The 14,735-nt window shown below is 37.3% G+C and overlaps 1 protein-coding gene across 1 annotated transcript in view; it reads right to left on the bottom strand.

Moving 5' to 3' along the window:
• Window positions 1-14,735, bottom strand: part of CENPP (centromere protein P) — a 329,764-nt gene that overhangs the window by 289,197 nt on the left and 25,832 nt on the right. The window contains exon 4 of the mRNA XM_054588017.1: window positions 9,225-9,313. Within this exon, the coding sequence (XP_054443992.1) occupies window positions 9,225-9,313 (89 nt within the window). The remainder of the gene's footprint in view (window positions 1-9,224; window positions 9,314-14,735) is intronic.

Here is a 14,735-nt window from a genome sequence, read left to right as displayed (position 1 = left end):
ATGGACAACACTGTGGTGACTGCTGGAGGGAGAGCAGTATAAGGGGAATAAAAGATAATGAAATAAAATGTAATAAAAATTTTTCCTTTTAAAAAACAAAAATAAAAAACTAATTTCATAAAGACATTTAAAAATAAATAAAATATATACAATTTAAAAAAAAAGAAAAGGAATGTAAATTACAAAAGAGGCCACAAAATTCCAAAGAGAACTTTGAGAAGTACCATTCCTGACTGTTGAAAGATCAATAAATGGGTTTAATAGCAGATTAGATACATTTTGAGGAAATATGCTTTACATGAATATATATCTGAAATAATCCAGAATAACTGCACAAAAAGCAACCATTAAAAAAAAAATCTTTATTTTAAAAAAGACATGAAACTCATCCCCCATACAGCAGCAGCCATCTTGCTGAGGCAGACCAGTCCCCTGAGCAGCAACAGCGTGAGAGGACACAATAGCACAGCCCCCAGGAGGAACTTGGCCCTAACTCGGTAGTACTAAAGCCTGACTGCTAAGTACAGAGTGGCAGCCACAGATACTAGATTCCTGGCAAAAAGGGGAGCAGAGTGGTGTAGAGACACTAGAGAAAAGACTGGAGGAGGAGGCTTGGGGAGAGATATGACAGTGTAGCAGGTGGGATCCTGGTGCTGCTCCTCCCTCATATGGCAGCAGCCATCTTGCTCAGGCAGACCACTTCCCTGAGTGGCAGCAGTGTGAAAGGACCCAATAACCCCACCCGTAAGAGGGACTCTGGCCTGCCTTGTGGTGCCTAAGCCTGACTGCTGAGGGCAGAATGACTGGTTTAACAACTGGAGGAGACAGACACAGACAGCAGATTCCTGAAGTCTCTTAAGACTGACTAAGGTCAGATGGGGTGAACAGCTGACATCATCAGAGGCAGATCCAGAAAGAAAAAACAGCAGTCTCCTACCACAGAAGTTCACACCACAAGGTCAGGAAGTCAAGACAGATCAATTTAAAGCAAAAGCAAAAAATAAGGGTCTTACAAATAATAGGAAGAAAAAGAAACACCCCCCAATTGAAGGGAAAGGAGGAATCCCCACAAAGAGAAGTAAATGAAATGAAGGCAAGTAAACTATCATATACAGAATTCAAAACAACGGTTCTAAGGGAACTCAGTGAGCAGAGTGAGCTCAAAGAGAATTACCAAAAACTATACGGAAACTATGAGAAACTTACTGCAAATTATATCAGCATGAAAAAAGACACAGGAACTATCAATAAGAGGCAAGAGCAAATGAAATATACAATTTCTGAATTGAAAAACATAGTAGAAGGAATCAAAAGCCGGCTCTATGAAGCAGAATGAATCAACGAACAGGAGGATAAGGCAGAATAAAGCTCCCCAAAAGAGCAAGAAAATGAAAAAAGCTTCAAAAAGAATAAAAAGGTGTTCAGGGAAATCGAGGGCAACCTGATACATAACACTATCCATATAATAGGGACAGCAGAAGGAGCAGAAGAGGAGCAAGGAAGAGAGGACTTGTTTGAAAAAGCAATGATGGAAAACTTCCCCAATTTGAAGAGAGAAAAAGTCACACAAATCCAGGATGCACAGAGGGTCCCATTCAAGAGGAACCCAATGAGGCCCATTCCAAGACACAGCATCATTAAAATGGCAAATATCAAAGACAAGCAGAGAATCCTAATGGAAGCAAGGGAGAAACAGATAGTAACATATAAGGGATCCCTGATGGAGCTAGCAGCTGACTTCTCAACAGAAACACAAACCAGAAGGGAGTGGCAAGAAATATTCCAAGCTATGAAATGCAAAGGCCTGCAACCAAGACTGCTCTACCCAGCAAGGCTATCCATTAAAATGGCAGGGAAAATAAGGACTTTCCCAGACATAAGATGGCTAAAAGAAAACAACTCCACCAAACCAGCATTGCAAAATATAATAAAGGGACTGTTTTAAGAAGATGAAGAAAAAGCATGAGAAAGAGGGGATCACAGGTAACAAGGGAAAAAATAAGTACCTATCAATAATAACTTTAAATGTAAATAAATTAAATATCTCAGTCAAAACACATGGGATATTTGAATGGATAAGAAAACTTTGAGCCACACATATGCTGCCTACAAGAGACCCATCTGAGAACAAAGGACCTACACAGATTGAAAGTAAAGGGATGGAAAAAAATATTCCAAGGAAATGGACAGGGGAAAAAAGGAAAGGGTAGCAATACTTATATCAGACAAAATAGATTTCAAAACAAAGGCCATAAAAATGGACCAAGAAGAACACTTCATAATATTAAAAGAAAGAATCCATCAAGAAGACATGAACACTGTAAACCTATATGCACCCAACATAGGAACACCCAAATATATAACAAAAATCTTGGAGGACTTCAAGAAAGATATAGACAGTAAAACACTGATAGTTGGGGACTTTAACACCCCACAGTCAACAATGGATAGATCTTCCAAACAAAACATCAACAAGGATATTGTGGAACTGAACGACTCATTAGATCCAATGGACTTAACTGACATATATAAAACCTTTCATCCCAAAGAAGAAAAATATACATTCTTTTCAAATGCACATGGAACATTTTCAAAGACAGACCACAAGGCAGGACACAAAAGAAGCCTCCACAAATTCAGGAAAATCGAAATCATAACAAGCATTTTCTTGGACCACAAGGACTGAAAGTAGAAACCAAGCTCAAGGAAAAAAGTCAAAATCATTCAAACTCACTGAGACTAAACAGCACACTATTAAACAACGAATGGGTCAATAAAGAGGTCAAAGAAAAAGTCAAAAAGTTTCTGGAAACAAATGAACATGAACACACAACAGTTCAACACCTATGGGACACAGTGAAGGCAGTCTTGAGAGGGAAGTTAATAGCAATACTAGACTACTTAAAGGATAGAAACATTTCAAATAAAGGACCTAACCCCCCAGCTTCAAGAACTGGAGAAACAACAACAAAGACCAGAGTGAGTAGAAGAAAGGAAATAATCAAGAGAAGAATTGAATGACATACAGACTAAAAGAACAATTCAAAGGATCAACCAATCCAGGAGCTGGTTCTTGGAAGAAAAACAAAATTGACAAGACTTGAAGCAACTCATCAAGGAAAAAAGGGAGAGGACACAAATAAACATCAGAAATGAAAGAGGAGAAATTACAACTGATGGCACAGAAATACAAAGAATTGTAAGAAGTTATTATGAACAATTATATCACAACAAAATTGAAACTTAGGTGAAATGGACAAATTTTTAGAAAAATATTACCTTCCAACCCTGAATGAAGCAGCAGGAGAAAGCCTGAACAGACCGATAACAGCTGGGGAAATTGAAGCAGTAATCAGAAAACTCCTGGCACACAAAAGCCCTGGACTGGACAGTTTCACTGGAGAATTTTACAAAACATTTAAGAAAGAGCTAACCCCTCTCTTTTCTCAGACTATTCCAAAAAATTTAAGAAGAGGGAAGACTCCCAAACTCTCTTCACGAGGCCAGCATCATCCTAACGCCAAAACCAGATAAAGACACAACAAAGAAAGAAAACTACAGGCCAATTTCGCTGATGAACATAGATGCTAAAATCCTCAACAAAATGGTGGCAAACCATACAGCAAATACATTACAAAGATCATCCACCATGATGAAGTGGGATTCATCCCAGGGATGCAAGGACGGTTCAATATTTGCAACTCATAAAACATAATACATCACATAAACAAAAGGAAAGACAAAAACCACATGATCATATCAATAGATGCAGAAAAAGCATTTGATAAGGTACAGCACCCATTTATGATAAAAACATTCAGCAAAATGGAAATAAAGGGGGCATACCTCAACATAATAAAGGTCATATATGAAAAGCCTACAACCAACATCTTACTCAATGGGCAAAAACTAAAAGCTTTCTCACTAAGATCAGGAACAAGACAAGATGTCTGCTTTCACCACTGCTATTCAACATAGTATTGGAAGTCCTAGCCACAGCGGTCAGACAAGAAAAAGAAATAAAAGGCATCCAAATTGGAAAGGAGAAAGTAAAACTATTATTGTTTGCAGATGACATGATAGTGTACATAGAAAACCCCATAGACTCCACCAAAAAACTACCCAACCTAATAAGTGAATGTGGGAAAACAGGAGGATACAAAGTCAATATTCGAAATCGAAGACATTTTTGTACACCAAAAATGAAATATCAGAATCAGAAATCAGGAAAAAAAATCCCATTAGTAACAAGATAAATAAAGTACTTAGGAGTAAACTTAACGAAGGTGGTTAAAGATCTGTACGCAGAAAACTATACAACACTGTAGAAAGAAATTAAGGAAGACACAAATAAATAGAGGCATATACCGTGTTCATGGACTGGAAGAATTAACATCATCAGAAAGTCCATACTACCCAAAACAATTTATAGATTCAACACAATCCCCATTTCACAGACATAGAACAAACATTTAAAAAATGTATATGGAATCATAAATGACCCTGAATAGCCACAGCAATTTTGAAAAAGAAAAACAAAGTAGGAGGTATCACAATACACGATATCAAACTATATTACAAGGCCAGTGTAATTAGAACCATCTGGTATTGGCATAAAAACAGACACATATATCAATGGAACAGAATAGAGCCCAGAAATAAGCCCATGTCTCTATGGTCAACTAATATTCAACAAAGGGGGCAGAAGCATAAAATGGAGTAAAAATAGCCTCTTCAACAAATGGTGCTAGGAGAGCTGGATAGCTACATGCAAAAAATTGAAATTCAATCAACTGACAACATACACAAAAATAAACTCAAGATGGATAAAAGACTTAAATATAAGTCGTGACACCATCAAAGTCCTAGAGGAGCACATAGGCAGGAAACTCTCAGATATCCCATGCAGCAATATTTTCACCGATATGTCCCCTAGAAGAAGGGACATAAAGGAAAGAATAAACAAGTAGGACCTCATCAAAATAAGAAGCTTCTGCACAACTAAAGAAAACATCAGCAAAATGAAAAGGGAACCAACTGTATGGAAAAATATATTTGCCAATGATACCTCAGACAGGGGTCTGACTTCCTAAATATATAAAGAACTCACATGACTCCCCTCCAGGAAGACAAACAATCCAATTAAAAAATGGGCAAAGGACCTGAACAGACACTTCTCAAAGGAGGACATATACAGGGCCCAGAGACACATGAAAGGATGCTCAGCATCATTAGCCATCAGAGAAATGCAAATTAAAACCACAGTGAGATACCTCTTCACACCGGTCAGAATGGCCATCATAAACAGATTAACAAATAACAGGTGCTGGCGAGGTTTTGGAGTAAAGGGAATCCTAGTACAGTGTTGGAGGGAATGCAGACTCGTGTAGCCACTGTGGAAAACCGTTTGGAATTTCCTCAAAAAGCTGAAAATGGAACTGCCTTTTGACCCACTGATTCCACTGCTGGGATTATACCCTAAGCATCCCAAAACTCCAATTCAAAAGAACCTATGCACCTCTGCATTCATAGCAGCACAATTTACAATAGCCGAGTGCTAGAAACAACCTAAGTGGCCATCAGTAACTGAGTGGATCAAAAAACTATGGTACATTTACATAATGGAATGCTGCACAGAAGAAAGAAAGAGCTACTACCTTTCACAGCATCGTGTATGGAACTGGAGAGCATTATGCTAAATGAAATCAGCCAGGTGGTGAAAGACAAATAACGTATGATCTCTCCTATAAGTGGAACCTAATCAGCAAAGCAAGAAGGCAAGAAAAAGATGACCAGCGACATTGAAAGAAAGAAAACGAAGGGTTGGGAGGGAGGGTGGGACGGAGGGGCATAGCGGGAAAGGGAAGGGTCAGATCAAGGAACAGGTGTGAAGGACACATTGATGAAGCCAAGGTAGGGACGGATTGGGGTGGGGCGGGGGAGGTGGCAGTGGGTGGGGCAGGGGAAAGTGGTGGCGGGTAAAGGAGAAATATATTTGAACAATATAAATAAATTAATAAATTTTAATAAAAGACAAATACCATATGATCTCACCTATAAGTGGAATCTATTCAACAAAATAAACTAACGAACAAAATATACCACAGGCATGGAAACATGGAGCAGACTGAAAGTGACCAGAGGGCATGGGGAAGGAGGCCAATGGTGGAAAGAAGGACAAGAGACTAAACAAAGAACATGTATGAATGACCCATGGACATGGACAACAGAGTGGGAACTGACTGTGGGAGAGGGGGACAAAGTGGGATGGGTGGAGGAAGGCAAAGGGGGAAAAACCGAGACAAATGTAATAGAATAAACATGGCTTAAAAATAAAAAAAATTAAAATAGACAAAATTAAAAAATAAAGACAGGAAAATTTGAAAAGGAGATACACTGGACTTTTTCCAAATGACAAGTACTATCAGTAAATTGGAAACTCAAAGAATGGGAGATTAATAGATTAGTCAGAAAATGAAGAAAGAATTTCTAAACTCAAATACAGATCTGAGGAATAATCAGGAATAAACAGAAAGATATGAAGTAATAGAAATTATAAAGAAAGGGTAAGTCAGATGCAGAATGTCAAAATATAGTATGTCCCAAATTCCAGAGTGAGATTCAGAAAAAAAAACCCAGAAAAGAGTTCTGCTGCTACTTAGGATGTAAAAAGTTGCAATGAAGGTCACTCTCAACATACCATCAGGAAAATCTGAAAAATCTATAAAATCATAATCTTCCTTGCGCCAGTCAAAGACTGGAAGTCACACAACAACCAGGTAAATAAACATTTTTCTCTTTCAAAAAGGACAGAACATAGAAACTGTTTATGTTTGGTTAAACATAGAGGAAGAAAGCAGACACCACACAAGTAGATAAGGAGAAATCAACTAAAATATTGACAAATTTGTAAAGGACAAGTATGAAGTCATTTAAAACAGATGAGACCCTGAGACACAAAAGGTCTTCATCAGAAAGACTGGAGTCATGTCAGCAACCTGGAGAGCTCCCCCAGGAGCACAGGCATGCAGAGGTGATCAGCTGCTCCTGGGGCATAAAATTAAGCCAGAACTCTTCTATGGTGGGAAGCAAAAACTCCAAGCTGTTGAAGAAGCAACAGTAAAGAAATAGGGGGGAAAGTCCATTATCTGAGGGAGGAACTGAAGTCAAACCCATCTGATTCTGGGAGAGGGGCAGTGAATACACCTGCTACCAAATTAAAGATCCGTTGCTTCAGGAAGAGGGGCAGAGGCAAAAACTTTTCTTCTGGGAGGAGGCAGGAAACCCACTGGGTGCCAGAACCTACATTAATATCAAGCCTACATCTACTACCACTGGGGGAAGGAAAAGGAACTCTCTCACCGAAGATCATTCATAGACCCAGGCAGAATTTGGCCGCACTGGGAAGAAGCAGCAGAAACACTGGAGAACCCTACCCTCAAGGTGCAAGTCCACAGGACCTGCCCGATACTGAGGACAAACCATGAAAACACAGAATTCCCTTTATTCCCACCATGAATCTAGCACCAAGTACGAGCATCAGTATCTACTGCTAGTGGCACATCAAGTGTACAGAGAAAGATCCCCCTCTGAGGTGCAAACACATAGGGACTTGCTGAAAGCAAAGAGTGGACTTGGAACACTGAGGAAAATCCCCCAACTTCCAAAAACCCATTTTAAGCATAAGAGAATTAAATTTGGATTTGCTACTAGAAGATATGGCAGGAAATTTCCATGTAAAGTAATCCTAGATATAACACAAAGTGCAGAAAAGAACAATTAAGAGGAAGGTTTGAAGGCAACCAAAATAACATGGCCAAAATAACACTGTAACAGACTTGTTATACCCAGCAATCCAAAAGACACTGGAAGGATATCTTTAAAGATGTGAAAGAAAAGTTGTCAACCCAGTTTTCAATGGTCAACAATACATTTCTGGTTTTCCTCCCACCACTCAGACAGTTCCTTTTCTAATTCCTTTGCAAGGTCTTTCTCTTTCATTCAGCAGTACATTTTAGAATTCCTCATGGTTCAGTTCCAGGTCTTTTCTATTTTCTTATTTTGCTCACAATTCAATTCTATATTTTTTCCATAGGCAATTGCATTCCTGTTCAAGGCTTTAATTTCTCCTTACTGGTGGATCACTCCAGTGTTATGTCTCTTACTTACACTGTTTCTCAGCTATCTATTTCATACTTTTACTTCAGTGTTTCACAGGCACTCAAGTTCACCATGTCCAAACTGAGGTTATAACCTTACCTGATTTGGTCCTCTTCCAATTTTCCCTGTCTTAATAAGTTATTGCCTGTCAATGACTACTGACCCCTCTTATTCAACAACACCATGCCCATTCAATTGTGCTTCCTAAGTATTACCAAATCCATCCTTCTACCCCAACTGCCATTATTGTAGTCCAAACTATAAACTTCTGTTGCATGAACATCTTTCTTGCTAGTCACTTACCCACCTGCATCTACTACTGCACCCCTTCAATCTGTTCTCCCTGCAGCATTCTGAATTAATTCCTTACAGAAAGTATGTCACACTTCTGCCTTCCTTAGGCTAAAACCTTTCAATAGCTCCATGTGGGTCTTAGTTCTGTGATCTCACTCCTTACCACAAACTCCACATAATGTGGATCTTTCATAATTTGCTTCATCTCATACCATACTCCCTTGTTTTGCCCTTCTCTCATCACTCTGGACCCCTGTCAGCTGCTCACAGATGTCATGCTTCATCCTAGCACAGTGCCTCCACAAGAGCTATCCTGTCGAAGACTTCTTTGTTTATGCCTATTCATTTAGCAGATGTCAGTTCAAGGTTCAGGAAATCATCACATGTTCTCCCCGAAAGTTAAATTCCTGATATATGCTTGAACAGCATTATGTAACTCTTCGCCGTAATATTTAACACAGGCACAATTTTAGATTTATTTCTCTGATTATTTAGTACTTGACTTCTCCATTAGGCTATAAATTCCATGAGGATCAAGGCTTGTATCTGTTTTTGCTCACAATTTAATTTTAATGCCTAGTGCCTAGTAAATATATAATAAATTTTTACTGAATGAAAGAATGATATAGAGAATACAGGCTAAAATATAAGCCATAATAATGACATACTTTCAGAAATACTTGATATTTACTCACCAAGAAGAGAGAAAAGGTAAACTCAGAACTATAACCTGAAAATAATCCTTAAAAAAAATTTGTAAAATGTCTTACCTAGACACGAATTCACTTAGTTCTGAATATGCGTTGGGCTCCATTATTATGTTGAGGTCAGTAATAACAGAAGATAAATTCTCCTTATTCTAAAATTTTAAAAAAGTTTATGTATCAGAGCACAGTAAACATTTAAATAAAGACAAAGATAATTTAAAAATTTATGCAAAATGAAATGCCACCAAGTAATTGGAAAAGGTAATCTACAGAAGGTACAGAAAATACTGGTTATTGCTAAAAGAATGAAATCAGATTCTTGCTCCATACCAAAAAGACAAAATGAACTTCAAATGAATTACTTACCTAAATGTTAACTGATTGCTGAGCAAGAAAAAACTTTCTACAAAACAATAATTAAAAAGTAAGCAGATCAGATAAAAACTCATAATATCTATATAAAAATAACTTTATAACTAAAAGAGAAGCAATAAACTGAGTGAAAATTTTACTATAAACAAAACAGAGATAGGAAAAGTGAAAAGGGCAAAGCACATTAAATAAAAACTTGAAGGTGAAAGCCAATTTACATGAAAAGCAATGTTCACTCTCACTAGTAACAAAATAAAAGTAAATTAAAACAATAAGATGAGATTTTTTTCCTATAAAATCATTTGGGAAATGCATAACTTTAAATATTCATAGTCTCTATCCCAACAATTTGACTTCTAAGAAGTCAGCGATTTGACTTCTATCCTGACATAATAGGAAATGAAGACAAAGCCTTCTGGCTATTTATTACAAAAGGGAATAAGCAACTCAATATTCAGTAATGGGGATTGCTAAATAAATTTACATATTTTGAAATGCAATTCAGATTTTCTTTTTTATTCTAGTGAATTTTCTTCTATTATATATTTGCCTATAATTTCTTTCACTCTTTTCTATTCTTGTTTTTGAAAAAATCATTTATTAACTCTCTCTTGTCTGTCTTTCAAATTTTTCTTCTTCTCAGTTCTTCTTACAGGTGATTTTTTTCTTCAAGCCTATCCTTCATATTCTACTCTTGGCTACTTCTAATATAGTTTTCAGGACTATAATCATTATATCCCCCAATCTCTCCTTCCTTTCTTCCTATTCTCTCCCTCCTTCCTCCCCTCCTCTCCCCTCCCTTCCTCACTTCTTCCTTCCTTCCTCTCAATTCTGTTACTCTTTTTCTTTTCTTTTCTTTCCCTTTTTTTATCATCACCCAAGGACATGCCCATTGATTTTTGATTTTTTTTTTTTTTTAAAGAGAGATAGGAGAAGGAAAGGAGTGAAAGAGAGAAACATCAATGTGAGAGAGAAACACCAACTGATTGCTCTTCATATGTGTCCTGGGTGGGAACTGCACCCGCAACCCAGGCACGTACCCTGACCGGGAACTGAACCATGCCTTTCTGAAATGATTCAACAACCAACTGAGTCACACTGGCCAAGACTTCTCTGCTACTCTCACTCAATTTTCTTTAAGTACTCTCATTTGAGAGTTAGAGTAATTTTACATAGCAGTTCTTGTACTTTCTGGACTGTCTTCCAAAGTGACTTCATCTCCATTTTCTTAATAATTTCGTTTGTGTTAGTATTTTTGCATCGGCGATGATGAAAGAACTCTACACCATCTTTGTGCTGTGAAATCTGTGGCTCCTATTTATTAATAGGAGTAAGTCTAGAAATTTTTGCTATTTCCTAGAAGCAGAGTGATTGGATTCTCCTTGATTCTTCTTCATTTGTCTAAGCACTATCTGACTTGTTTCTTTGTATTTGAGCTGCTGGAGAATTGGATATTGATGGTTTATAATTGTTTAGTTTTTTAGCTACTGAGGGTATAGTGGGAATTGTTAGGTGTAAGTAGCCATCTACCACTCTGTATCTAATCAAAAACATACATTTCAGAGGCACAATTACAATTCAATAATAAAAAGACAACTCAATTAAAAGATCCCAATTAAAAGAGCAAAACATCTCAGCATTTTTTCAATGATATATAAATGGCCAGCAAGCATATGAAAAGATGCTCAATATCACTAGTCACCTGATAGTTCAATTTGACCCAGTAATTCTACTCCTAGATATATATCCAAGAAAACTGAAAACAAGTCTACTTAAAAACTTGTACATGAGTGTTTATAGAAGCATTCTTCACAACAGCCAAAAGTGAAAACAACTTCAAATGTCCATTAACTAATGAATGAATAAACAAAATGTGATAATAACCTGAAACTGGATTATTCAGCCAAAAAAGAATGAAATGATGATACATGCTACAACATGAATAAACCTTGAAAACAAAGTTAAAGAAGCCAATTGGAAAGACCACATATTATAATTCCATTTATGTGAAAACTGTTCAGAATAGGCAAATCCACAGAGAGAAAACAGATTAGCTGTTGCTTAGATCTGGGCAGAAGGAAGGGGACTGAGGAGTGATAAAGAGTATGGGGTTTCTTTCTTCCTTTCTTTTGAAGACTTTATCCATTTATTTTTAGAAAGAGTGGAGGGAAGGAGAAAGAGAGGGAGAGAAACATCAATGTGGGAGAGAAACAGCAATTGGTTGTCTCTCCTACATGTCCTGACCAGAGACCGAACTCACAAGCAGGAATGTGCCCTGAAATCAAACTGAACTATCGACCTTTGGCTTTGAGGGACAATGTCCAACCAACTGAGACACCCCAATCAGGGCTGAAGTTTCTTTTTAAGGGGATAATTTCCTAAAAATTGATGTAGTGATGGTTGCACAACTCTGTGACTATACTAAAAACTACTAAATGTACGAGTATACATTATATGGATGAATTATATGGTATATGAATTATATCTTAATAGAGCTGTTACAAAAGAGAAAAAAACCTTAGAGGCACATATTGTCTTTTGTTTGAGTATGTGTGGGTGTGTAGATTTTGGCCTTTCACCCATTGGCAGAGGCAAATAATTCTGTCAGCATAAAGGTTATGATTTACTGGCCCCTCTGTTATTTATTTTTGGGGGGAGGGGAAGGTCTGGATTCTGTTCAGCCACTGGATTCTGTTCAACCACTGAAAAGCTGACTCCAAGATACAGTTTTTCCATCAATCTCTGGCATGTCATACTGCTAACCAGGTCAATCTTCTCCCGTTGGGGAACAAGGGAAGGGGGCTTATGAACAAGTTGACCTCAAAGACACTGTCTGAGTCTGAGCAGCACATTCCTTTCACCAAAGTCCATTTAGTATAAGTCCAAAGTTCTCATTCTTCACTTCAGCTTAAAAATTATGAGTAGAAACAGTCAAGAAAATGGTCCCATAAACTTTGTAAAATTTATATACTGCTTACGAAGCACCCTATATCAAATTTCAATGTTTTCTGTCACTCGCAGTTGAATGTAATTGTATCAGGTACATTTTCTTTGATGCGTATGATATAGGAATTTTTTATTTTTTTACTTTTAACTTTAGAGAGGGGGAATGGGAGAGAGGAAGAAAGAGAGGAAGAGAAACATTGATGTGAGAGAGAAACATCCACCAGTGCCTTCTATACTTCCATATGTGCCCTGATGGTGAACCAAAACTGCAATCCAGACATGTGCCCCAACCAGGAATTAAACCAGCGACCTTTCATTTTACAGGATGACATCCAACCAACTGAGCCACACTGGCTGTGGCAGGATTTTTTTTTTTTTTAATTAATAAGTTTCCCTATTTGGCCCTGACTAATGTGGCTCAGTTGGTTGAGTGTCATCCCACAAAATGAAAAGTCACCAGATCGATTCCCAGGGCCCAGGGCCCAGGGCCCAGGGCATGCCTGAATTTCAGGCCCAGTTCCCTGGTTGGGGTGTCAGTAAGAGGCAAGTAGATGGATGTTTCTCTCTCACATCGATATTTCTCTCTCTTCCTTTCTCCTTCCTTACCCCTCTCTCTAAAAATAAAGAAAATCTTTTTTAAAAATAATAAAAATAAAAAGTTTCCTGTTACTTAATCATTTTGTTCATTTCATTGGGCTTCAGGGATAAAAGTTATGAAAACACTGTCAATCTGTCCCTTTCCCCCAAAATCTCATCCACCTCATTTATTATGTTTCATGGACTATGAATGCTGACACATGTCAATGCTGATGTTCTTGTAACTCCACACAAACTGCACGGGACAAAGAACACCAGACAGTAAATCTGGGGAACTGAGATGAATGTCCCAACCACCTATGACAATAGTTATGTCAACATGGGTAATCGTTCAAATACTCCAAGCATATTTCTGTTACAAAATAAGGGGGTTGACCTAGATAATCTATAAGGTCACTTTTGATTCCAACATTCTATTATGATTTTTGGTCATTTTGCTTCTAACATTGTATTACCATGATTTTACCATAAAATGTATTACAACATTCTATGAAGACAGAAATTATTTAAATTTTCTGGTAGCTAAACAACTCCCTCTAGTGGAAATTTTGTTTAAAAATATTTTAGTACACAGAAGATCGCTGTGTCTTCACCACTGTTTTTTTTCTATCAGTCTCAATTATAAAAATCTGTTTAACATGTAAAATGGTAAAACCATTTTAAAAGGCACTGTGGTACTATCAATCAGAATTTACATGTACATCTCCTTTGACCTAGCATTCTACTAGAAATATATTTCTAAAGATATACTTAATTATATGAGTAGGCCTAGAATATGTGAGGATTTACCATTAAATAATAAAAATTTAAAAACTAACTCTCACTACCCCATTACATCATAATTCTAAGCAACAGTAAATAAATAAATAATAAAAATAAGATAGTTCTTTGTTCCTTTCTTCTCCAAAAAAGCCTGAGTCCCACATATAACTTATCCCTAGAATCTTGCTGATTCAAGAGTTGCCTGTGATTGCTCTCAATATCTTGCTTACCAGTCTAGTCCTCAAGAAGAATTACAAAATTGTAAAGGAGCAGAGAGAAAGTGAGTGCTCTTAACATACACAGGGAGAATATGCTCTTTCTGCAGCCAGGTAAAACCAAGCAGTTCAAAAATACCTACATACTTTGAAATGTGAACAATAACAACTCACGTCTCTTTAAGAGACTTGGCAATTACTGTGTTCTGTGTCTTTCAATGAATATCAACTCTTCCTCTCCTCAGATGTTTTTCGCCCCATCTGCTAAAGCATATGGGACAGAAACTGCTGGCACCCCCAATTCTTCTTTTTTGCCTCAAATCTTCATTAGGTAAATAGCCATGCAAAATGAAAACCAAATTTCCAGCCTCCTTTGCACTAAATTATTAGCCAAGAGAACAGACGAAAATTATGGGCATTACAATCTTTTAAAAGTGTCACTCTAAGGAAAAAGTAAGCCCTTTTAAGCCCTTATTTGCCTACATTCCTCATGATGCCTGAATGGGTGATTTATACCATGATTTGGAAGCCATGTGGATGATGGTAGAGCCTGATGATCATGAAGCCCTTGAAAACTTACATGACAATTTATTTAAGCAACAGAGAAACAGACTTCTATTACCTGAAACCCCGTTTATTTTCAGGTTTTCTGTCATGTACAGCTCAACTAATTCTAATTCAT

The sequence above is a fragment of the Pteronotus mesoamericanus genome, unplaced genomic scaffold (assembly GCF_021234165.1).
Source record: "Pteronotus mesoamericanus isolate MK-2021 breed Mesoamerican mustached bat unplaced genomic scaffold, CSHL_Meso_final scaffold_125, whole genome shotgun sequence".
NCBI classification, from domain to species: domain Eukaryota; kingdom Metazoa; phylum Chordata; class Mammalia; order Chiroptera; family Mormoopidae; genus Pteronotus; species Pteronotus mesoamericanus.
The sequence above is the reverse complement of the archived record's forward strand: the minus strand, read 5'-3'. Positions and strand labels throughout refer to the sequence as shown.